At 42.6% G+C, this 26,793-nt stretch overlaps 1 protein-coding gene across 4 annotated transcripts in view; it reads left to right on the top strand.

The window, feature by feature from the left end:
* The window catches only part of LOC127053170 (uncharacterized), a 43,384-nt gene extending 16,743 nt beyond the window's left edge, over positions 1-26,641 (top strand). For 3 of the 4 annotated variants that reach the window (XM_050957417.1, XM_050957415.1, XM_050957418.1), the window contains exons 5-15: positions 1,730-1,893; positions 4,228-4,319; positions 10,463-10,539; positions 11,089-11,172; positions 14,603-14,673; positions 15,175-15,252; positions 18,807-18,867; positions 18,961-19,051; positions 20,028-20,107; positions 21,761-21,895; positions 26,329-26,641. In XM_050957417.1, coding sequence (XP_050813374.1) covers positions 1,730-1,893; positions 4,228-4,319; positions 10,463-10,539; positions 11,089-11,172; positions 14,603-14,673; positions 15,175-15,252; positions 18,807-18,867; positions 18,961-19,051; positions 20,028-20,107; positions 21,761-21,895; positions 26,329-26,502 — 1,107 coding nt within the window. In that variant the 3' untranslated portion in view covers positions 26,503-26,641. The remainder of the gene's footprint in view (positions 1-1,729; positions 1,894-4,227; positions 4,320-10,462; positions 10,540-11,088; positions 11,173-14,602; positions 14,674-15,174; positions 15,253-18,806; positions 18,868-18,960; positions 19,052-20,027; positions 20,108-21,760; positions 21,896-26,328) is intronic. The other variant, XM_050957416.1, reaches the window with a different exon arrangement.
* The last annotated feature ends 152 nt before the right edge of the window (positions 26,642-26,793 follow it).

Below are 26,793 nucleotides of genomic sequence, written 5' to 3'. Positions count from 1 at the left end.
ATATCAACAAGTATAAAACTATTGTTTCATCAGTTTTATTGTACCTGCTCATTTTTTTGCCATTTATATTTTAATTCTTTTTGCGTGAAACTTGGGAATTAAGTTTTCTGGCATTCCTGCTTCCATACCAGTGCTCTTTCCTACCTGCAATGTGCAGTGGCATATAAATAGCATATACAACACATGTAGATAGCACATTTGACAATTTCCTTTACTTTATGCTGAAAATCTGATGTATGTTATAGTGAACTGTGAACCATTTGAACTTTTCTGAGGAGGATAAAAAGATTGCTAAAAAGTGCATTTTTATGTTCGATGTGAGGCAGATGAACAACTTTTCTTTTGGAAATTCACTTTTAAATGACTAAAATACCATCCGAACAAATCCATAAAGGCCAGTGTCAGTTTAATTGTGTCAAATGTGCCTCATTTTTTCATGCATTTACTCCAGCCAGGTATGAAGTTATCATGATTGCACATGTAAACATGCCTTTGGGGATCTGTGCTTACGTGCCAAAACTGCCTGAAAAATCTGGTCTTGAATGTGAAGCATGGTATAGATTATTTGCAAGGTTTGTTATTTAGAATTGTGCTTCAGATTTCACAGTTGTATGGGTGAACCTAAGTATGTATGTAGTTAGTTAGTAAACCCAAGTCACGTAGTATTTGTGTTTGTTTTTAATAAGCTTTTTTTCCTCCCCTTAGGGAACCATTTGTGTGTCCATAATAATGCAAGCTCTAGTGTTCTCAGAGAATCTTTACTATCCAGGAAATGAAATACTCCAAGGAGATGAGATTATGTATTATTGCTGCTCTGTAAATGGCTTTTTGCAGCATTACCAAATCCCAGGGAAGGGGAAATAAAAGCTATTACAAATCTCAGAACCTGTGCTCATAGCCCTGCTGATGAGTCTAAAATAATTACTTGGCTTTACAGTCACCTGCTAATTAACAGGCTATACATTTCACCTGGTTACTCATGATTGATTCCTAGGATCATGCAGTTCCGACCATTTGCAGCTCTTGATCCAGGCTTGCAACTCCTCCTGTTGTCACAATTCTGAGTCCTTTTCTTCCCTCTGTGTATGCAATTCACATTGACATGAATGGGAGTTGCATACACTGATGCAATGTCTATATGCCCTTAAGCACTCCCTTTTAACTTAATTGGTTGAGGCCTATGGAATGAATTAATTTATTGAAACTGGTTGATTAAAATGAGATATTCTGCAGATAGCAGAAGAGAAGTGTGATTGACATTGAAGTTAATGACTATCATCATCAAGCATTAATTAAGTTTAATCAGTCTTGCAAATCTTCATTGCTCACAAACTTGTCTTGAAAATAATACTATCAAATAATGGTCCACTGATGGATATAAAATATCCTTAATCTATCAATTTACCATTGGAGCACAACTCAGAAGACCTAGAGTCTATTCCTGGCCCTGCCACTGGCCTGCTAGTTGACCATGGGCAAGTCACTTCACCTCCCCATGCCTCAGTTGCCCAGTGTGTAAATTGGGGATGCAGCTACTGATCTTCTTTGTAAAGCACTTAGACATCTACTGATGAAAAGTACTATATAAGAACTGGGTCATCTTCTTATTATTATTACCACAATACTCTAGACCTGACTGCAGTATAGCAATGTATTGATACCAAACAGCATCTGTGTAGAAAGGAACCGTACTGGTTGCTTTATAATAATTGACTTTCCCTTCTTGAAGTCAAGGATCTCTGAGCGTGCCATACATATTCTTCGTCAGTGTCCTCAGGAGCGAAGTGAGAAGGACATCAGCTACATATTAATCACCCTGCAGCCTGTGAAGGCCTTTGGAAATTACTCCACAATGATTCAGAAGAAGGTGGCAAAGGCTGGATGGTATTCAAGGTAATAAGGAGGATAAATCCTGTGGGAAGAGAGATTGAATTGGTAAAGTCATATTCAGCTCTGCTATACAGGCAAAACAGGTCAGTGTTTTGGGCAGCAGATCAAAGGCAGCAATAGTATGAGTTAGTGTATGGGCTGACATCTAACCAGTTTGTGTAGGACAATAAACACTATAGTGCTGATGTTGAATAAAGGCAAGAAAATTGCTAAACTGTTTTTATTTTTATAACAACTTGTGGTCTTGTATAGGGTCTTTACCATGACTAATGTTCCATTGACAAGCAGCATGATTTACACTACCACAAAGATACAGAAAAGGAGGAAAAACAGCTAAAGCATTTGAAATGTAAAATATTAAGTAAGGCTTTAATTTTAACATTTTTGTTCCCTTTCGCTTTAGGTGGAGAGGTTTTTTAAAAGACCCTTCCCCATTTGATAGTCGTTTAGATGGTATCAAAGGTGGTAGTAACTGTTCTTTTTGGGAGAAAAGAGACGTTAGTTGAGAAGGGTTGAAGTGTTGTTATTGCTGTTACTGTTAAAGTCAATCCGGTTTCCTAAGAAGACAAAACCAGACACACACACACACACACACACACACACACACACACACACACACACACACACACACACACACACACACACACACACACACACACACACACACACACACACACACACACACACCAAAAATAGAAAATGCAGCTTGTGTCTCTGATGTTGACTTACATTTCTCACTGCTGAAACACAGCATGATCTGATCTGCTACTCTGAGCCCTGATCTACACTGGGGGGGGAGATCAATCTGAGTTATGCAAATTCAGCTACGTGAATAATGTAGCTGAAGTCGACGTACTTAGATTGACTTACCGTGGTGTCTTCACAGTGGTGAGTCGACTGCTGCCACTCCCCCATCGACTCTGCCTGCCCCTCTCACGGTACTGGAGTACAGGAATCGATGGGAGAGCGCTCGGGGGTTGATTTATCATGTCATCGGTTGCTGGCCACCCATCTGGCGGGTAGTGTAGGCGTACCCTGAGACCTGGCAAACTTGTACCAGCATTAAACGGTTTAGGGTGTTGCTTTTAGTTGCCTTTCTGGTCACAGGCTCACAACAATGTTGCAAAATATACAGTCTTGAATAGTTAAGCTAGACTCTTGTTAGACAGAAGAGGAAAAAGAGAGGGATAGGAAGAGAAGAAATAAGGTAGGGAAGGAAAACACACAAGGAGTAGGGGGGCATTTTTTTTGTCTGACCCCCCAGGTAGTGTTTGGGATTCAGCCAGAGAGGTGGCAGTGTCAGACAGGACCCTCTCTCTGGCCTGGTCTGGAAATCTCTCAGGATCAGGATGACAAGGCCTGGGGTGTCAGAAGACAGTGGGAATGGCAGCCATGATGGTAAAGCTTGCTCCAGTATCCGTTTTTTCTCCCTGCAATCTTTCTTTAAGGATTCTAAAAGGTAATGATGGGTGGAAAAGCCACCAATTTTGTCCACCAGTTAGGCCTAATTTCCAACACACCAATTTTGAGTCATTGATTTTTGTTCTCAGACTTTTCTTGTTTACCAAACATGATTTTAACACAGTCCTTGCATTATATCACTAGACCTTTTTGTTTGGACTAATTCAAAGTCTTTCTGTCTTGCGTTTGCACCTCTTCCATTCCACATTTGTTCTTATAGGTTACTGGGACATTTTATGAACTTTTACTCTCTTTTCACTGTTGAGCTCACAAGTAGGGTAAATATGTAGACCCAATTATTACAACAGCCCTGAATTTTTGGTATGTTCAAATCAGGATCCAAAATTGCATTCACTTTTCACACTTGAGCTTTGATATACAAGCATTTATACTAACCAGTCTGTGTGTGTGACAGTATAGATGAAAATCTGCCCTTTTGGGGGCAGGAATTTGGAAATAAAATGTATGTTACAACTCCCAACCAGGCCTTACTTATATTAGCACTTTTCCTGCCATGGCTGCAGCTCCATCAGTGTTAGCAAAAGAGGGAATCCTAGTAATAATAATTTATAGTATCTAACTCTTATATCCATAGATCCCAAAGGAGATTATAATCAATTTAGTGATGGGAAACTGAGTCACAGAGAAATGAAGTGACTTATCCAAGGTCACCTAGCCAGGCCAGTAGCAGAGCTGGGAATAGAATCCAGGTCTTCTGAGTCACCAGCCAGTGCTCTTTCCAGTAGACCACAGTATGTAAAACAAAATGAGATGATGTGGGTCTGTGATTTAGCAATGAACTTAAGACTTTGAAGATTCAGGATGTTCAGAACAGCTTGGAACTATAGCAACACTGTTAAACTCTTTATTGTTCAGGGAATCTGTCCTTTCTAGGTATGAATCCTGCCAAGTGATGATCCAACAGGGCTACACACCACACTCCTTCTATATCTGTCTCTCAGGATCTGGTAGGTAGTAGATTATTAAAAAAATAAGAAATGGTATTTATTGCTGTGCCTCGGGGAGCCCAATTAAATTAAGGTTCAGTTTATTTATGTGAAGGGTGTACAGTGTTTCTTCTACTTAAGATTCTTTACAAGAGGCCTTTTGAATGTTTTACAGCATTTTAAAATGAACTTCAGTGGAGCTGGCAGATAGCGCAATAACCTTATATAGGGAAAGCCTTGTTTTCTGACTTCAGACAGGAATTGCTGCATGGTGGATAGAGACCTTTGATCAGCAGTGATACTAAGCTTCCTTGCCTCTTTCAAACATAGATAAGCCATCAGTATTTTGTTGTTAAAGAAAACCAAAAATTAGGCACATGTTGCCCAAAGATAATTCCTCCAGAATTCTTATGTCTGACAGAGGGTATGTCTACACTACGAAATTAGGTCCAATTTATAGAAGTCGATTTTTTAGAAATCGATTTTATATAGTCGATTGTGTGTGTCCCGACTTAAGACTATTAAGACCATTAACTTGGCGGAGTGCATCCACAGTACCAAGGCTAACATTGACTTCCGGAGCGTTGCACTGTGGGTAGCTGTCCCACAGTTCCCACAATCTCCACTGCCCATTGGAATTCTGGGTTGAGATCCCAGTGCCTGATGGATCAAAAACATTGTCACGGGTGGTTCTGGGTACATGTCATCAGGCCCTCCTCCCTCCCCACCCGTGAAAGCAACAGCAGACTATCATTTTGAGTCTTATTTCCTGCGTTACCTGTGCATACGCCATACCACGGCAAGCATGGAGCCTGCTCAGCTCACCATCACCGTGCATCTCCTGGGTGCTGGCAGACATGGCACTGCATTGCTACACAGCAGCAGCTCATTGCCTTGTGGCAGCAGACAGTACGTTACGACTTGTAACCATTGTCATCGTCTCCTGGGAGCTCTTTTAGCCGACCTCGGTGAGGTCAGTTGGGGGACCTGGGCAGACATGGGTGCTCATGGCAGACCTTGGTGAGGTCAGTCAGGGGTGCCTGGACATAAATGGGAGTGATGCCAGGTCATTCTCTTTTTAAATTTCATCTCATGGAGATGCAGTCGTACTGCACCATCTTCTGGGAAGCAGCTAGGCAATGAGGATGGCTAGCAATCATACTGCACCGTCTTCTGGCAAGCAGCCGGAAGACGACGATGGCTACCAGTTGTACTGCACATCTTCTGGCACGCACCCAGGAGATGACGATGGCTAGCAGTCATACTGCACCGTCTGCTGCAAGCCTAAGATGTATAAGAGAGATGGAGTGGATCAAAACAAGAAAGAGACCAGATTTGTTTTGTATTAATTTGTATTCATTTGCTCTCTCCTCCCTCCCACCATGAATAGTTGGGGAGGGATAGCTCAGTGGTTTGAGCATTGGCCTGCTAAACCCAGGGTTTTGAGTTCAATCCTTGAGGGGGCTATTCTATGTGACAGTTGTGTGTGTTTCTCCTTGATGCAAACCCACCCCCTTTGTTGATTTTAATTTCCTGTAAGGCAAGTTGCCCCTCTCTCCATCAGAGCAACGACAGACAATCATTTTGCACCTTTTTTCAGCGCAGATGCCATAGCACGGCAAGCATGGAGCCCGCTCAGATCACTATGGCAATTATGAGCACTGTAAACACCACACGCATTATCCTGCAGTATATGCAGAACCAGAACCTGCAAAAGAAAACCAGGCGAGGAGGCTATGGCAGTGCGGTGACGAGAGTGATGAGGACATGGACACAGACTTTTTTCAAAGTACGGGCCCTGGCAATGTGGGCATCATGGTGTTAAAGGGCAGGTTCATGCCACGGAACGCCGATTCTGGGCCCGGGAAACAAGCACGGACTGGTGGAACCGCATAGTGTTGCAGGTCTGGGATGAGTCCCAGTGGCTGCGAAACTTTAGCATGCGTAAGGGCACTTTCATGGAACTTTGTGACTTGCTTTCCTCTGCCCTGAAGTGCAACAATACCAAGATGAGAGCAGACCTCACAGTTCACAAGCGAGTGGCAATAGTCCTATGGAAGCTTGCAGTGCCAGACAGCTACCGGTCAGTCAGGCATCAATTTGGAGTGGGTAAATCCACTGTGGGGGCTGCTGTGATCCAGGTAGCCCGCCAGGGCTTCCATTTAGGGGACCTAAGCGGTCGCCTAGGACACCAGGATTTGGGAGGGTGGCAGACTGCTCCGGTAGACCTCCTGCAGGCGTCCCTGCAGACGGTCTGCTGGTCCCGCGGCTCCGGTTGAACATCCGCAGGCACGCCTGCGGCAGGTCCACCGTTGCTGTGGGACCAGTGGACCATCCGCAGGGACGCCTGCGGGAGGTCCACCAGAGCTGCGGGACCGGCGAGCCTAGGGCGCCAAAAACCCTTTGACTGCGTTGGCTACAGGAACAGTGCAAGAGCTGCTGCTATCAAGTGTAGTGAGTCTGGGAAATGTGCAGGTCATAGTGGATGGCTTTGCTGCAATGGGATTCCCTAACTGTGGTGGGATGATAGATGGAACCCATATCTCTATCATGGCACTGGAGCACCAAGGCAGTGAGTACATAAACCGAAAGGGATACTTTTCAATGGTGCTGCAAGCACTGGTGGATCACAAGGGATGTTTCACCAACATCAATGTGGGATGGCCGGGAAAGGTATATGACACTCGCATCTTCAGGAACTCTGGTCTGTTTCCAAAGCTGCAGCAAGGGACTTACTTTCCAGACCAGAAAATAACTGTTGGGGATGTTGAAATGCCTATAGTTATCCTTGGGGACCCAGTCTACCCATGAAGGCCATGGCTCATGAAGCCATACACAGGCAGCCTGGACAGTAGTCAGGAGCTGTTCAAACTATAGGCTGAGCAAGTGCAGAATGGTGGTAGAATGTGTATTTGGACGTTTAAAAGCATGCTGGCACAGTTTACTGACTTGGATAGACCTCAACAAAACCAATATTGCCATTATTACTGCTTGCCGTGCGCTCCACAATGTCTGTGAGAGTAAAGGGGAGACGTTTATGGCGGGGTTGGAGGTTGAGGCAAATCGCCTGGCCGCTGATTACGCGCAGCCAGACACCAGGTGGTTAGCAGAATACAGGAGGGTGCGGTGCACATCAGAGAAGCTTTGAAAACCAGTTTCATGACTGGCCAGGCTACAGTGTGAAAGTTCTGTTTGTTTCTCCTTGATGAACATGCCCCGCCCCCCAACCCCGCAGTTCACTCTACTTCCCTGTAAGCTAACTACCCTCCCCTCCCCCCTTCGATCACCATTTGCAGAGGCAATAAAGTCATTGTTGCTTCACATGCATGCATTCTTTATTAATTCATCACACAAATAAGGGGATAACTGCCAAGGTAGCCTGGGAGGGGTGGGAGAGGAGGGAAGCACTGGGTGGGATGCGGGAGGAGGGAAGAACAAAGCCACACTGCACTTAAAACTTAGTGAATGCCAGCTTTCTGTTGCTTGGGCAGTTCTCTGGGGTGGAGTGGTTGGGTGCCCAGAGGCCCCCCCCATCGCGTCCTTGGGTGTCTGGGTGAGGAGGCTATGGAACTTGGGGAGGAGGGTGGTTGGTTACACAAGGGCTGTAACGGTGGTCTGTGCTCATGCTGCCTTTCCTGAACCTCAACCATACGCCAGACCAGATCAGTTTGTTCCTCCAGTAGCCTCAGCATTGCCTCTTTCCTTCTGTCACCAAGCTGATGCCACCTATCATCTTCAGCCCACCACTTATTATCTTCAAGCCGCCACCTCTCCTCACGTTCATATTGTGCTTTCCTGGACTCTGACATTGATAAAGAGAGATAAAGAACAGTTGTTGTTTGAATGCCAGCAAACACCGGAACTATACGCTGTGTTATGCAATGATTCCAGACTACGTGCTACTGGCCTGGCATGCTAAAGTGTCCTACCATGGAGGATGGAATAAGGCTGCCCTCCCCAGAAACCTTTTGGAAAGGCTTTGGGAGTACATCCAGGAGAACTTTATGGAGGTGTCCCTGGAGTATTTCCGCTCCATCCCCAGACACGTTAACAGACTTTTCCAGTAGCTATACTAGCCGCGAATGCCAGGGCAAATTAATCCTTAAACACATTTGCTTTTAAACCATGTATAATATTTACAACAGTACACTTGCCAGAGGTCCCTTCTCTGCCTGGTGGGTCCGGGAGGCAGCCTTGGGTAGGTTTGGGGGGTACTGACTCCAGGTCCAGGGTGAGAAACAGTTTCTGGCTGTCGGGGAAAACGGTTTCTCCGCTTGCTTGCTGTGAGCAATCTTCAACCTCCTCCTCCTCATCCCTCAAACCCATATCCCTGTTGTGTGCTACTCCATTGACGGAGTCAAAGCACATGGTCGGGTAGTTGTAGGAGCACCTCCTTAAATGGCATGCAGCTCATAGAAGTGGCATGTCTGGGGCTCTGACCCAGAGCAGTTGTTTGCCTCTCTGTTTTTTTGGTAGGCTTGTCTCAGCTCCCTAAGTTTCATGCAGCACTGCTGCAGGTCCTTGTTATAGCCTCTGTCCTTCATGCACTTGGAGATTTTTTTAAATGTTTGAGCATTTCGTCTTTTGGAATGGAGTTCTGATAGCATGGATTTGTCTCCCCATACAGCCATCAGTTTCCGTACCTCCCATTCAGTCCATGCTGGGGCTCTTTTGCGATTCTGGGACTCCATCATGGTCACCTTTGCTGATGAGATCTGCACTCACCTGCAGATTGCCATGCTGGCCAAATAGGAAATGAGATTCAAACGTTCGTGGGCCTTTTCCTGTCTACCTGGCCAGTGCATTTGAGTTGAGAGCGCTGTCCAGAGCGGTCAAAGTGGCGCATTCTGGGATAGCTCCCGGAGGCCAATACCATCGAATTGTGACCACACTACCCCAAACTCAACCTGGCAAGGTCGATTTCAGCGCTAATCCCCTCGTTGGGGGAGGACTACAGAAATCGATTTTAAGAGCCCTTTAAATAAAAAAAAATGGCTTTGTCATGTGGACAGGTGCAGGGTTAAATCGATGTAATGCTGCTAAATTTGACCTAAACTCGTAGTGTAGACCAGGGCAGAGAGAAGGATTTAAACTTAATCTTCAGTGTAATCCATTAGAATTTCAAACAGGTTTCTTTTGTTTACATTTTTTTTATTCTCTGTCTCTTGAAAACTTATGGCTCTGTTCCTTTGAATTCCAAACTGCAGCACAGTGAGCCTGATCTTGTGAAGTACTGAGCACCATGGTGCTCTGTTTCTCACAAGATTTGGCCTCCTGACAGGAAAGTTTTGCCACATTAGCTGGAATTAGGGATCCAGTAATTTGTCTTGGGGGTCTGTTTTTCTGTATTTACACATATGTTAACATTCACTAAACCTCACAGAAATTGTGCGTTTGAGTGCAGGTGCATGTGTTAATGGAAGGAGTAGAGCACTACTCATGTTTTAAATACATCTATTTCCTTACACTGAAACGTGAGTAGTAATGCAGCATATTTTCTGCATCTAATCATAATTTGCTCACACCTAGCAGAAACAATGAAACAGACATGTACCTTGCATATTTGAGAGTATTTTTTGTTTATAAAAATTGTAGGTCCAAGAGGAATTTTGTATCAGATCAGTACACATCTCAGAGGATCTGAGTTTAGGCACCTGTCTCCTGGGCAACATGTTGTGTCATCTGAAACATGTTGCCACGCACTTTAGACTCTTCTCAGCTGCATATTTGGTAGTGTTAAGGAAATGCCTGTGTTACATAAATAATTCTCTAAGCTCTTAATACCAGTCTGCACTACAGAAAATATTCCAGACCTTTTGTACCCTTCAAAAGAGTCAGAGTCTGTGTGATCATGTAAAGTTTACAAGAAGCAGTAATACTATGTCCCTATCATTTGTCATGTTTTGTAAACCTACCTTCCACTCCCTATTTTTGTTTTCTTGTTTTTTGTTTTTTTTGCAAAACATACATTTTGGATTCAAACTGCTTGAAAATATCCTGTTGAAGCTCACAACAATCAGGATAATGATACATATAGTTTTCATACTTAAAGAGCCTCACATCACATTCACAAGGGGCTAGAAAAAATGCTAACTTGTTTGCACAATAAGCCCCTATTTGATTTACAAGTTAACAGCTAATTCATGGTGATCTTTACTTTGTAGCAACAGTTATCAAGAGGAACAATGACAGTGACCAAGTAAAGCCTGCCTGGTTCTTTAGTCGAGGGGATGCATTTGGGGTGAGTTACAAAACAGTGCACTAGGTGTTGAAATACATCAACAGCAAGATAGGTTTGAGTCACCCTGTTGTTTTTGCAAGGTAGATAAGTTGAGTTTCGTGCAATTTACTGTGTGTGTCACACAGAAGAGACACAAAATTGAAATCTCAAACACTTGTGGTTATTAAAATTTCCACACGCTTCCCCTGAGAGCTGAGGTTTGTCCAAGTGTTCTTGGGTAACATTTCTACTTGCTAGCACTATAGTGCTGCATTCTGTGCACCAGTTGGCTACTATTCTGCACTCCAGCTGTGTTTCAGTGGTGGAGAGAGATCTGTCTTTTGGGATATAGAGTCCTGTATAAATAAGATGACTTTTTATAATGTGTGACTTTTTACTATCTGCTGATTTATTTTCAATACCACAAAACATATTCTCTGTTGCCTAGTTAAATATAGATGTGGGGAGAGAGAAGATTTGAAATTAAAAAATGATTAAAAATTAAATTGATATTTTAAAATTATATGCTTTTCGTCTCCTCACTCCACCCTTTTAATTATTGTTTTTCAGGATAGAGAGATTATAAATGGTGACTACTGGCAGACAACTGTTATTATTCAGGAACCAGCTGAGTTTCTCTGTATTGACCGAGAGGTAAATATTTCTTACATTTATGATAAATAAAAATGGTTAATAGTCAAACATATGTAAGTCCATTGGGCCAAATTCTGCCCACAGTTACAGCCAGGCTACCCCTACCGAGTTGCAGCAGTGTTGCGTGAGCATAATCAAAGGTCAGAATTTGGCTGCCTTTATTCAGAGACACTGCGGTATAAATATAATTTGATGTGCAGCAAAAAGTTCCACCATTGATGGCTGTTCTTCAAAAATTTGTTCCATCTGCATTTGATGGATGATCAAGTTGCTACACCCCTACTATAAAACTGCCTGAGGTAAAAGTGGAGAATGCTCACCTTGTGTTATATAATCAGATGCTTTACATTGGTGTTGTGTGTGTCAGATTCAACGGATCACACAGTTGACCATGTGAATGCAAACATAATGTGAGGTCAACAAACCATGTTTATGCAGCGATGACAGAACCAGTTTGGATAAAGTAAGAATTCCCTAGGTTCTTGGTTTAGAATTTAGACCCATCCTTTTTTGGAGGATCGGAACAGTTTGAATGACCTTTTTTTGCCATTCTTGTGCACTATTTCACTTCTGGGTTTTGGCTGGGAATGGAAGAGGCTCATGGCAAAGCCAAAACACCACCAGGGGAGTTGTTCTTAGGGTATTCCTAGCTTGACTGGAAACCAGAAGTGCTAGAAATTCCATGAGTCTCGCCAGATTCTGATAGTTCAACAACTGGGAGATTCTCCCCTCCCAACCTTTGAAGATGTATCCACCTGTAGTTTTGCTATACATCAACATAATGCAGAGACTTTAAAACACAGTGGGCCAAATTAATCTCTGGTGTAACTGAAGTGACTTCAATGGAGTTACATCAAGGGTGAATCTGAACCAACCACTTGCTACTTATCCATATCTGAAAATGGAGCATGAGGTAGATTAAAATAAAGTTATCTTGACTGTACATCCAATTAACTGGTCACATATGTACTTGGTTGTTTGTGTGCGTGCAATTCTTAAGTGCAGTGGCGGTGACTGCGTGCACGTATTGGATATGCATATACACAAGTATTTTTTTCTAAAAACGTAGGCCTTGATATCCATAACCAAGCATGTAACAGGAGGTTTGAAGGGCTAGTCAGCCTAGTGCAGTGGTCCCTAAACTGTGGGGTGCGTCCCCCTAAGGGGGCGCGGAGGAATGGGAGAGTGTGGCAGGGCCCTAGCCAGCTCCCATTGGGAGGGGCAAGAAGAGAGCGCCATCTAGCCCCGCTTTGCCTCCAGGCCTGCCCCCAGCCACAGCTCCACTACTGCCCCCCTGCCAGTCCCCACAGCCTTGGCACCTGACCGCGGCCTGGCCACATCTTCCGCTCCAAGCCCCAGTCCCAGCCTCTCCTCCAGTCTCAGGCCCTGGCCAAAGCTCCTTTTCCGGCCCTCGACATGCCTCTAATCCTGACTGCAGCACCAGTACCGGCCCCGGCCTCAGCCTTGAACCCTGGCAGTGGACCCCTTACCTCTGTCCACACTTCCCCTCCCTGGAAGCCATATCTCTCCTTCTGGCCCTGGCTTGGGGGGATGTGGACAGGGGAAAGGCAGGCACACTAGGTGAAGTGTTGGGACCACTGGCTTAGTGGTTAGAGTGCTTAACTTCCTGCCTGCTGCTTCTGTGGTCAATGTGCCTCAGTCTTTAAGGCAGGGATGTAGGAGAACCCAGGCCCTCCCACTCTACCAGGTCCGAGCCCAGGACCCTGTGTAAGTCAACCCTTGAGTAGGAGAGCTCCCAGAGGGGCATCTACATCCACTGCCCTGGGCTACTTTCTACTGTTGCCCCTTCAGTTTGCGACATGGCCCTACAATCCAAGTTCCTGTGATGGCTTGTCTCTAGAAGTGCCCCCTGCTGGACCGTGGGCAGCATCCTGCTCAGTCCAAGGTTCCTCCGTGTGGGGCAGCTGTAAGTTTGGTGGGGTTGGAACCCCCACAAGGACTCCGTGCGTCAGTCACCTGGTTTCCTTTTAGGCTGGGTGCTCGTAGGCTGCCTCCTTCATCGCTTTTGGCCAGGAAGACAGTTCCTGGTGGCTGCCTTGGCTGGCAGGCTAGTGATCCTTCCCTCAGGTATGGAGGCAACTAGCTCCTACCTCTTTGCCAGTAAGCACTGAACCGAGCCACTCCTTCCTTCTCTCCCCACCGGCCTGGCATTGGCTACGGGCATAATGGGCCAGGGCTAGCTGGGCCCAAAGGCTCTCCCTAACCCTTTCCATGGTGGATTGTTTCTCTGCTTCACCACAAAGCAGATAGCAATTTATTGCATATGCAGAGAATATTGGGACTGTGGTACTGTACATACGTTGGGAAAAACAGGTCCTTGCCCTGAAGAGTTTCTAATCTAAATCATAGATTGACAGTCTAGTCTAGGTACACAGACTAGACCAGATGAAGGTGCCATTTTTGGATTAGAATGGTAGATAACTTCACTTTTAAAAAGTGTTTTGTTCTTCTGTCCTTGACTGATTGATTATTGTTGGAAAAACCTCGTGGAAGACATGAGCATTCAAGAGGGATTTGAATCTAGAGAGCAAGGCGTCTGGGGTGGCATAAAAAATGGGAAGACGGGTGGGAGCAGTGTAAGTAGTGGGAAACGCAGTGTTGGACTTTGCTATAAGATGTCTCTGACTGTGTGTTATGGTCAGTCAAGTTCGAAGTACTCATGAACACTGCTGGGGAATAGCTATAGATAATGCTGCCCTTTGGATCAGTCACTGTATTGTAAATCAGAGCAGGATAAAAGGATAGTCTTCTAATTATTGTAGTTAAGGTACTAGAGTAAGAATCGGGACATTTGGTTCTTTTCCTAGGTTTGCCACAGACTCACTCTGATGTCTTGGACAAGTCACATAAACTGGGAGATTTTCAAAGGCGCCTAAGGGAATGAAGCACCCAAATCCCAATGAATTCCAGTAGGAATTGGGTGCCAATCCCAGCCTTAATCTATGTGCTTCAGTTTCAGGATAATAACACTTCCTTACTTTGCAGGGAGGCTATGAGGTTAAGTCATTAATATTTGTGAGATGCTCAGATACTGTCATGACAAGTGCCACAGAAAATCCGACACATAAAATAAGCAGTGAATGATAATGTCATGTATAATACAGCCAAGGTGCCAGGTCATATTTCCTCAGGAGCTACAGAAATTGTGCTTCTCAAAGGAGGGATGGGTGAGGGGAGGAAAAGCCCATAAAGGAAGAGGGGGGACCCTTCTGCAAAGGAAATGTTGGTTAAACTGTCTTCCTTCTGGAGTCCTAGTTCTGTTCCTTGTAACATTGCTGTCTACCATTCTCATCCTTTAAGTGCTTAGGGAACCACTTTAAGATAAGAGAAGAAAGAGTTTGATTATGAATAGGCGAATGGGAGGTTTTTCTAGTTTTAAAATATTTTTTAACTGGTTGTTTTCTTAAAGGATTTCATCAAGATTTTCCTGTCTGGTGGGAAAAAAGTGTTTGGAGATCCTGAGCAGATGCGGTTTCTGAGGTAGGATGGAAGAACTTAAGACTTTTCAGTTACCACATCTGTGAATCCGCTGTGTTGTTAACTGGAGGAGGGTTCATCACCAGAAAAATACTGTTGTCCTTTTGACGGTTTTTCTCCTCTTTCACATAAGCAAGTCAATTAACTACTCTGTGTGTCTCAGTTTCTCCATATGTAGATAGGCACAATAACTCCTCTCAGGATTGTTGTGAATCTTGCTGATTTGCCACATTGGAGATCTTCATGTTGAAGGCATTATTAGAACTACTAATATCTTTAGTAATAATGAATCATTTACAGTCCACTAAATGTCCTGTCTCTGTTTTGTTACAATGGCAAACTAACTTTCTGGCATAGTTTGAGAGATTTTACTTTAACATTATACTGGTCTTGCTGATCCCTCCATAAAATGAACAGGAGTACAGTGAACTTTTAACACTACAGATGCTATTTGACTTTAATAGATGGGATGTTCCTCACAATTGCTTTCTCTGATTTGCTTAGAAGTCTGCACTATTTTAAAGGTTGGCCCATCAATCTGCTGGAAGACAATCCTGGAAAATGCATTGTCTGTCACTACAGGTAAGAAAAGTTTATTCAGTGTAGAAAACCAGCATTATCCAGTGGAATTATTATTATATAACATTTAGATTGTGCTGTAAGTTTCCATTGTGCTTTACAAATGAGTACTCTGGCAGTGGGGTTATTCATAGTAGTAAGCACTATGCCCAATAGCACATGTTTTCAGGACTGGGACCACCGAAGACATGTTCCTAGACCCTAGGAACTTAGTTTGAGACCCTGATCCTGCAGTTGGATCTACTTTGGCCAATCCCTTTGCACCTGCAGAACTGAGATCTGCATGATTCAGGGTCAGCTGAGACAGATGTAGTTGCAGAATTGGTATCTAAATAAGGATGAACATAGGGTGCTCACTAAAAATCTCTGGCAAAACTAGAATTTATTATAATGTTAGTATTTGTCTCTCCATAGATGACTAAGGCTTTCACATTTCCAAGGCTGCAATCTGGACTGTTGAACAGCTCTGTCCCCTCAGTTATCCAACCTGGGTTGCCTTTTACACTGTTGTTGTGAGAGTAAGCACTCCTGCTCTGCTCTCACACAGCTTCTAGCATGTAAATCACTCCAAGCCATACTCTGAGTGCTATGGCCAGCCTCTCTTGTATTACACTGCAGAGCAACACCAGCAAATTCCCAGTCCCAGACTTCCCCCAGAAATGTGTCTCTTGTATTACCCAGCTTTTTCCTGGATAACGCAGGCTTATATAAAGTCTGTCATTTTAATAGAAAATGATATGCACAAATCCTGTTATCTCAAATGGAGTTTCCCAAACACTTCAATCACACTGGTCTTGATAAAACAGTGAAACAGGTTTATTAACAACAGAAAGATTGGTTTTTAAGTGATCACAGGTAATAACATAAGACCGTAAGAATGGCCATACTGGGTCAGACCAAATGTCCATCAAGCCCGGTATCCTGTCCTCTGACAGTGGTCAATGGCAGGTGCCCCAAAGGGAATGAACAGACAGGTTATCATCAAGTGGCCCATGCCCTGTCACCCAATCCCAGCTTCTGGCAAACAGAGGCTAGGGACACCATTCCTGCCCAACCTGGCTAATAGGTTTATGGAAGATAGACATTGATGGATCTATCTAGCACCTTTTTGAACCCCGTTATAGTACTGGCCTTCACAACACCCTCTGACAAGGAGTTCCAGAGGTTGACAGTGCATTGCATGAAAAAATACTTTCTTGTGTTTGTTTTAAACCTGCTACCTATTAATTTCATTTGGTGATCCCTAGTTCTTATATTATGAGAAGGAGTGAATAACACTTCCTTATTTACTTTCTCCATACCACTCTGATTTTATAGACTTCTATCATATCCCTCCTTAGTCACCTCTTTTCCAAGCTGAAATAATGAGAAATAAAAGTTAGAAGTGGTTATAAAGAAATAAAAGGTAAAACACAACTAGTACCTAACTTAAGCTAAATTATTTCAAAGCAAAAGTATGTCTCACCATGTTTTAGAAGTCTTACTGACTAAATTCCTTTCTGCCAGGATCCCTCCTCAATCCAATAATGCTTCCTTTTTCCTTCACACATTGTTGATGCTCTGAGTAGCAATGAAGGGAGTGAGGATTTGGGGCTTCTGTTCTCCATTCTTTATACTTTTTCCTCTCCTTTGAGTATTGTCTCCAGCTGGGGTTCAGGAGACACAAAGTTTGTGAGGATGGGAACCTCCAGCTGTTTGCAAAGATATAAATTACTCACTACACGTTTTTTCCTGCTAAAGAATGGCCGCTTAAACAGGTGATAGTCCATTTGATTTTGTGGACACCTGACTGAAGCATTGGTTAGCCTTTTGTCTCTGGGGAACTGTTTTATGACTGTTTCCCCAGATTTGGAACATGTCTAAGTAACATCATAAAGCAGAATCTTATAACTTTAAATACAATATTGCCCCACACACTTTACCAGGACAATAAAGGTCAGTAAATCATGAGTTTTCAGAGGATAACTTACAAGGCATAGTTTGTACAAAATTTATCATAGTCTTGAAAAAGAGGTAGAAGTAGGAATACACACTGCCACAGGCTCATATCAAATGACCACTGAAGTCAGTGAGTCTTTCTGTTGACTTCAGTGGGTATTGGATCAAACCCTGCACTGGGCCTGACAACTCTGAGAGTTAATGTTAATTGCTGACTGCATATTAGTTAATTGTCTATAACATTGGAAAATTGATTTTGATGGCTCCTCGTTTCATAGGTACAAACCATGCTGAGTACTTTGTGAAAGAGTTCAAAAGTGTTATTTTAATAAAATAGCTCATTCCTCCAAATACCTGACCCTGAAATCTCAGCCATCCTCACAGGAATGTTTGATGATGGTATCAGGCAAATTTAACAGATGGACATGGCAAAAGCAGTAGCACAAGTGATATAAAGTGAGTCATGTATTTATTCTTCAGTATGTGTGTTCACTGGACTTCTCCAGATTGGGGAAGGACTCTCCCCACTTTCAGAACAACCTAGGTTGCGGGGAGACTTTCTGGCCTACAAGAAGTAACTCAGTTCATCATCTTTTGGCTTCTTTCGTGGAGCGCTCTTAAGTCGCTGTGAAGGCTAAATGACAGCTGAGCATGACAAAACTGCAGCACTTCAGGAACAGCATCAGAGTCTGCTGACTACATTGTAGATTTGGAGTAATAAGGAAATACTTTAACATTTTCAGCTTTTGGGTAGTTCAGGATGAACATTAACAATAAACAATTAACAATAAAAAAACTTTTTTCACTGTCTAACGGGTCAACTGAAATAACTCCTGAAGTGTTCTCTGAGAGCCTGATCCTGAAGCAGGGGTTCTCAAACTGGGAGTCAGGACCCCTCAGGGGGTCAGGAGGTTATTACATGGGGGGAACATGAGCTGTCAGCCTCCACCCCAAACCCAACTTAAAATATATAAAAAAGTGGTTTTAATTCATAAGGGTGTGCGGGGGGGAGGCCGCACTCATAGGCTTGCTATTTGAAAGGGGTCAGCAGTACAGAAGTTTGAGAATCACAGTCAGTGGAGTCAGTGGAAAGACTCTGACATCAGTGAGCTCTGGATCAAATCCTGTGTTTTCACTCAGGCCGTCTCCCATTGAAGTCCACAATTGTTTTGACTGAGTATGGCCTCTAGGATTTAGATCAGTATTAACACACGTTTTCATGAAACAAAGCAACACAAATATCAAACAAAACAGCTTACAATAAAATTTAACTATACTGCAGTACTGGACATCCAAACATAGCCATGTCGTGCTAGTGCATGCTAGAGACCTGAAAAATGAAATGCATGATAATCAGATCAAACTAGCTCCCTGGATTAAGATGAGTGAAATACAGAAAGTAAACAAAAGACACAAAAACAAGAAGATTTAAAAAAATTATTTCAGCCTTACTGAAACAGGTAAGGAACTCTTAAAACATGACATTAAACTCAATGGACTTGTTAATGGGAATGTATGTAGTGCTCATGGAAAATAGCCTTAATTTGGACTCTTACAAGAAATCTTAGGAATCTCATGCCTTTTCTATATCTGTTAATTTCCTTTTGTTTTTATTGTAGAAGAGGAACCATCATTCTTAGAAACAGTAATGTGACTGAATGGATTTACATTGTGAAAGAAGTGAGTATTTACAAAGCCAGCATGGAGTTTGGAGATTTGGGGAGGTGCTGTTGGGTGATGGTTATTTTTAAACTACCTTTCATGTACTTAAAGGGAAGTTGTTCTGTACTGAAGATTTTTAAAGATGACTCTTGCCTAAGCAACAGAGCTCCCGTGAACAGAATAATGGAAGCTGAAGCCGGCAGTGAGTATGACAAAACACCCTAATGATATTCAGCAAGATTGTTAGATAAGCCATTGAATTCTCCTCTAGGCATGCTTGAAAACATTAGCAATCTGAATTCCCATAGTAAGGATGATCTGTGTGCCATTTTTGTACCGGTATAACTATTTTTCTTAGGGGGTGCATGTGACTTTTTTTTTTAAATGAAATAGTTTTACTGGTGCTACCCCTAGTGTGGATACAGTTGTACCAGTATAAAGCTTATTTTCTTTCCTGTATGAGAATAAGCCATACTGGTATAACTGCATTCACACTATACCGATGTAGTTAAAGTGGTACAACTTTTGTGTGTAGACATGGCCTACATTACCTTTGCGCTCATGCAGACTTCAGAGAAGAGGGTATATACACATTGCAGTGGTACCTGCATATAGGAGACCTGGTTATAGTGAGTCTTGTCCTAGAGTGAAAGTTCTGAAGTGCTTCACTGCTACCCAGTGGACTTTCACTTTTCCAGTCCTGCTAGGCTAAAACTCTTGGACCTTATCCATGTTAGACTCTTTTTTTCTTAGCAGAAAGCACTCTAGTGTAGGGAGGCTGCTGGCATTTTAGCCAGTGTTGTCTTGACTTTCTCTGGGAAGCAGGTTTTGCTCCATTTTAGAATCCTGGCCTAAACCCCGACACATCACCACTTAAAACCCTAGGTGACATTTTCCTGGGGATTAGCCATTGTCCTAACAGCTAATAAGCTCCACAGCCATTGCAAGTTAAAGCAGCCTTATGGTTACTCTGATTTATATTGAGGGCCAATTCAGCCCCAGGATTGCAGGAGGTGGAAAGATGCTGATTGTGAGCCTGGGACAGCTAGAATAATCTATATGTATTTACATTAATTGTAAATAAATAGTTTAAAAACCAAAGAAGATAAAAATGCTGATTTTGTACATATATATTCTAATGAAATAAGTAAAATTTTTCTTGCTGTGTTTTTAATCAGTTCGCAAATCTTTGTTGACAAGCAGGACAGAGACTCCTGTGATCATTGCCATAGACACCCTGCTGAAGGGATCTGTGTTTGTGAGTATTCCATACTGAAAGAAAAATGCCTGCTTTCTTGGCTGCCATTAAAAAATGCATGTGACTCAGCTTACGCTCACTCGTGTCCTTTTGTCCATTCATGGCTTACGGCATTCACAATGTGCTGCCACAGATTCACTGCTCCGGTACTCAAGATAACAAAATTAAAGCTAGCTTACGTATGTCTACGTGAGCTGCAATCACAGAGATATACCCTCTGAATCATCCTTATCAGTCTTTCAAAACGTTAGGAAATCTTGTTGTTACTTTATTTTATCTCTGATCCTTCTGAGCTGGGACATTTGCAAATAGGATTTAAGGTTATAGAATATGGTTCTAGTCAAGGCTCATTTTCTTTTAAGTAATTTTTAACAAAGGCCTGTCTACTCTAAATATATCTGACTCAGGGGTCGTGGTTACAACATATTTGTTCCCTGACCATGTTACAACATGGTTACAATTTGTTTTGTGGATGGTACTATGCCTCTGTAATTGAATTAGAACTTTGGACAGTCCAAGATTATAGTTGTGTAGATGATGTCAAAGTAATGGCAAAAAATGGTTTCCCTTGAATTATTTCTCCAACTATATACGTACAGGACCGGCGCCAGTGTTTTTGGTACCCTAGGTGCATGGCCATTTCGCCACCCCGCGCGCTGCTTCCGTGGCTTGGGTGGACCTGCCGCAGGCGTTCCTGCGGAGGGTCTGCTGGTCCCGTGGCTCTGGTGGAGCTGCCACAGGCGTGCCTGCGGAAGGTCCACCGGAGCTGCGGGACAAGCAGACCCTCCGCAGGAATGCCTGAGGGAGGTCCACCGGAGCCGCAGGACTAGCGGACCGTCCGCAGGAATGCCTGCGGCAGGTCCACCAGAGCCGCAGGACCAGCGGACCCTCCACAGGCACGCCTGCGGCAGGTCAACCGGAGCCGCCTGCCGCCCCCCAATAATCCTGGAGCCCTAGGTGATTGCCTAGGTCGCCTAAATGGAAGCGCCGGCCCTGTATACGTATGACATAATTGCAATTCAATTCTTATTCAAGACGGCACTGTTAAAACATTTAAAACTGAGCTTGACAAAACACTGCCAATTGTAGGGAACAATCTTTCACTGGTTGGGAGCAGATTCGGTAACATACTAGATATCTGATTTCTGTGTTTCTAAGATTTATTATGTTAAGCTGGTGGCTGCTTCCCCTGTTCATTCAGACACGTGTGTTCTAGCGAAATGCACTTCTATATGACATTTCTGTATACACCATATTGCAGAGGTGACACAAGCTCCGACCAGGTTAGACAACTGCATCATGTCTTGGAGAATAGATGATCCTAAGGGATAAAATCCTAGCTCCACTGAAGTCAATGACAAAACTCCCTTTGACTTGATTGGGACCTGAATTTCACCCGATGCATTTATTAATATATTGGCACCCTCTGGCCAAAGCCCTCTGGACTCCTAATACAATATAATAAATAAAATACTGTTACAAACAAAAAGACAACATGGCCCACCAGTAATCAGGATGAACTGCAGCAATGGTAGGAGAATTTGAGTGGACAGATTGTAATGAGCATGGCTTGTGCTGAAAGTGGCAAGGGGCAAGAGGCCAGGATTGTGGGTTTTATCGAGTCTGGCTCATTTCAATTTTCTTATCTTTAAGGGACTGTTAGACTTTCTTTTTGAGGATCAGCCAAATTTGTGTGTAGTTAGCAATGGAGCTGAGTGTCTTAAGATCTCAAAGAAGTTTTACCTGCATCATGCCTCCAAAGATCTTCTGCAGAGGCTGCAAAAAAAAGTAAGTACACATTTATTTGTTTTTATGACTACCCATCTTTGCTAAATTAGATGAGTTTTGCATCTCCATACCTTGTAGTTTTCACAATTGCACATGTTGTGGAATAATGTTAGGCATTAAAACCATGAATGTGCTTTCAAAAAATCTGAGAGGGTAGAAAGAAGTAATTCAGAACATAGCAGTAGTTACTTGATATAACAGTCTTCGAATGAGCATCGCAGCAAAGAAACAGCCAATCAACATTATCATAAACCACAAGTAAAATTTTCTCCCCGGGAGGTATCCTCATCACCCCGCCCCCATCCTTTGACCCCTTTATGCTGGGTAAGAGGAGCCCTAAAAGCTCTGCTTCAAGCTGGGGAAGGATTGCCCTCCACAGGCACTGTGGTAGTCAGCATAAGGCTGCCTCCTGAGGACCCCCTCACTATTCCTGCTGGCTTAGAGGCCCACAGCACTAGCCACTACAGAGATTCTGGGCAGCACTGGGGAATGCCATAACCTAGAGAGGCTTCATGTTGCAGCCTAGGATCCAGAGGGTCCACCTACCATAACCTCCTCTCCCATGAGCAGCGGATCCGTGAGTTCTGGGAGTCTTAGCGACACAGCACAGAGAGTCACTTCCAAAGTCATGATTTGTAAGCACACAGTGTTTAGTAGCATTTTCAACAGTAGGGTGAAGATGGCGTTCTGGGCGCCGCATTTCAAGAAGGATGTGGAGAAATTGGAGAGGGTCCAGAGAAGAGCAACAAGAATGATTAAAGGGCTAGAGAACATGACCTATGAAGGAAGGCTGAAAGAACTTGGGTTTGTTTAGTTTGGAAAAGAGAAGACTGAGAGGGGACATGATAGCAGTTTTCAGGTATTTAAAAGGATGTCATCAGGAGGAGGGAGAAAAGTTGTTCACCTTAGCCTCTAATGATAGAACAAGAAGCAATGGGCTTAAACTGCAGCAAGGGAGGTTTAGGTTGGACGTTAGAAAAAAGATCCTGTCAGGGTGGTTAAACACTGGAATAAATTGCCTAGGGAGGTTGTGGAATCTCCATCTCTGGAGATATTTAAGAGTAGGTTAGATAAATGTCTATCGGGGATGGTTTACAGTATTTGGTCCTGCCATGAGGGCAGAGGACTGGACTCGATGACCTCTCGAGGTCCCTTCCTGTCCTAGAGTCTATGAATCTATGGCCTTGTCGAATGAGTAAGCAAAATCATGAGGTCTAGATTTTTTTTTTTTTGTCCCATAAAAATAAATCCAAAGGATGGGGCACTATAGAGTGTACGGTTTCAGAGTGGTAGCCGTGTTAGTCTGTGTCAGCAAAAACAACGAGGAGTCCTTGTGGCATCTTAGAAACTAACACGTTTATTTGGGCATAAGCTTTTGTGGGCTAAAACACACTTCATCAGATGCATGGAGTGAAAATAACAGTAAGCAGTGTGTGTGTGTGTATATATATATATATATAATATACACACACAGCATATGGAAAGATGGGAGTTGCCTTACCAAGTTGGGGGTCAGTGCTAACGAGTCCAATGCAATCAAGGTGGATGTTGCCCATTTCTAACAGTTGACAAGAAGGTGTGAGTATCAGTAGAGGGAGAATTAGTTTTTGTAGTGACCCATCCACTCCCAGTCATTATTCAGGCTTAATTTGATGGTGTCCAGTTTGCAAATTAATTCCAGTTTTGCAGTTTCTCGTTGAAGTCTGTTTTTGAAGTTTTTTTAAATTGAAGAATTGCCAAAAAGAGTGTGAGCATCTTCCATTATGTAACATGCAGTCAGGTCTGGTTTGAGTTTTCTCTTTTTAAATGAGTCTTCCACAAAGGCTGTTTTCATTTAGGAGGAAATGGAAAAGGTACCATAAACCTACCTAGTTTTTGTTATGAAAAGTGGATGGTTATTGTGACATGCCAGTATCTAGTGTTAGCCTCCTATTATTAACTTCAACAATGTAATAACAAAAAAACATGGTTTTACCATATGCGTGCAAGGAGCCCCATTCTGGATTTAGATTCGGGGAGAACACTGGTTGTTTGAGCTGATGGCAGTTTCCTGGTAAACATGAGCTTGTGAGAAAAGGTAGCTACGTTGAGCTAATTTAGAACCTGGGAATTTCCTCCCATCTTCAAGGCATTTTGGTAGCACACAGGCTCTAAGGTTACATGGATGGCAGCCCACAATTGTTTCATTTGCTCCAGAAAGCTTCTGGTAAATGACACAAGTTCTGGCAGCATTCATTCACACAGTGTTGTAACTGGCAGTTGTAGCTACTTTTATGAAACCAAACTGTTGCTTGGGCAGCAGTTTGTAGCAAACCTTTAAGTTAAGAACAGGGTTTTGGCCTTATCTTTTTCTCAGTTACAGAACTCAAAATCTTAGTTATTCTTAACTACAGGAAGTTTAATTTATTCCATTTTTTCCTGTACTAACCTGAAAAGGAAAAACTCAAAGGCTAGGCCGATTGCTATGATAGAACTATCATATGCATAAAGATTGTATCTGCTTGTCTAGCAGAACTGGGTGCAATTGACAATTTCTTTTTAAGGTGTTTTTCTTAGTATAAAATTTTTTTTCATATAATCTAACTGCTCTATCTTAGGTATTTATATGGCGTCCCAATACCATAGTATCAGGAAACCTCCCAATCTTTAGTATATATTACCTTTGTAATAGCCCTCTAAAGGAAATGCTATTATGCCCCTTTTACTGATGAGAAACGGAGGCACAGAGAGGCTGTGACTGACCTCAGTCACACAGTAAGTCTGTGGTGAAGCAGGGACTGGAACCCAGGTCTCCTAACTCCAAGACTAGTGCCCTAACCACTAGGTCATTCTTCCTTTCTGTAGCTACCAGGGAGGGTGCTCATTATTTTTTAACTCTGTAGCCTTTAAAAAAAAATGTGCACCTTCACTGGGAGCTGCAGCATACACAGCACCTCTGAAAATCATCCCTCTTCATTAGGCACCTGAATATGGATTCAGGAGACTCTCTGGGCACCTGATTTTCAAAATGTCCCAGCAGATGTGGTGCTCATTTAGCACTCACTGTAGCTGTTCCTTGTGTAATAATCATCTGTTTTAGAAAATCAGCTAATACTTCATTATGGATTGTAAATAAGATCTAGTCAAACTGGTGTTAGACACTGCCCAACTGCTCCGAGGGACTGTAAATGCATCTTTTTGTTTAAAGGTAGATTTCTGTCCCAGTCTTTAACAGCACTTCAGTCACTCGATCTTTTAAATCTAAGTAAGTGGCATTATAGTCTAAAGCTCAGGTTTTAAAATGCCAGGAGAAAGCATAGTCAACACACCTTTTCATTTTTCTGTGGTGGATAAACTGATTCCATGTAGTATCGTGTTTAAAACAGATCACTATCAGCTGTCTGTTAACAGTAGAGATCCCATGGTACAACTTACCCCCCCAGTCAACCAAACCAAGACACTCCACATACACGTGGTTCTCCACCTGGGAGGATGAGCAGACGTGCTAGATGTTAGTCACGTTGCTTAATGCACTACTGGAAGGTGCACAGATATTGTGATGAGCACAGTATAATAATCTATATAAAATGACACCATGAGTTTGCTTCTTTGTTCTTGACCATATTTCCCCTCAATATGTACAATATGATCTGCAGCATTTCTTATGGGAGCAGTCAGCTGTAATATATAATTTTTAAAAGCTTTCAGATGAAAGATGCTCTATATAAATAGAGTATTTAAGCATCTTGAGTATGCACGGCGTTAAAATGTGCATTTTCCAAAAGCTATGAAGTTGTAATAGCTGATATCAAAACGGCCAAAACTAGAGATCAGTGATAGTAAAATACAAAATCTATATATGGACCCTACATATAGGGCTATATATATTAAAGAACTTGTAATATTTCACTGAGGGAAAACTATTTCAGAGCAAAACTTTTCCTTATTTATAGATCCTTCAGCATATACATTTATAATGGAAAAAATTAGGTGACAAGACTATTCAGTTTACATATTTGGCAAATTTTGCCTATTTGAAGTTCAAATTTCTACATCATTTTTGCTGTCGGACTAGTTCATGGCAAACATACAGACTTGCTGGTGGTTAGCTTATTGTATAACAAGTCCTGTGGGCTTGTTTTTGGTACTGATTGGATAACTTATGTAACTAACACCACAAAAAACTATTACAATTGATCATGCAGATTAAAATACGCATTAGTGGAATATTTAATGTTTTTCATAAGTGTTTTAACTTCTAAAGTTTGGTTTCTGACAAGCAACTACAAGTCAAGTCTCATCTGAATTTTTTGTTGAATTTAGTGAATTCATATTAATTTTTTCACTATACGCTCAATGGAAATGAATCCTTTTCATAAAGGAAGAGGGGGAGGAGGTTTTCACCATGCATTGTGCCTGAGAGATTTTGATCAGGGCCTAATGTCTTTGCACAGGAACGTTCCTATCCCAGTGATGCAGAGCTAAAGGAACAGCTGCAGCAGGAGATACAATGGCAGATTTTTCGCAAAGCAGCTTTAAAGAGCACAGTTCAACAGATTGAATTGAAACGCAAACTGCTTCAACATTGCTATATGAGTAAAGGGCTTTACCCATGGTGTAAGAACTGACGTGTACACAAATTTCTGTCAACAGTGAAACTATAAGATACCAGTGAGTACCCCCTAAAGCAGCAAAAAGGTCCATCTCAACCCCAAAATCTTGTGAAAGAAGGTGGTATTAAATCAGGCCTGTAGTTTCTTCAATTTTAGGGTAGGCTACAATGGTGAAAACTTTTTCAGGGAACTCTTTCCCTGTATTTCTTAAATAGTTAAAACGCTCTTTCCTTCATGTTAATTCCATGACAGATATCATCTGTTTTTGAATGATTGGTACATTTGCTCATTGGTATCTGTACCATT

This window comes from Gopherus flavomarginatus, chromosome 6, assembly GCF_025201925.1.
Source record: "Gopherus flavomarginatus isolate rGopFla2 chromosome 6, rGopFla2.mat.asm, whole genome shotgun sequence".
NCBI lineage: Eukaryota > Metazoa > Chordata > Testudines > Testudinidae > Gopherus > Gopherus flavomarginatus.
This window is presented reverse-complemented; position numbering and strand designations above follow the sequence as displayed.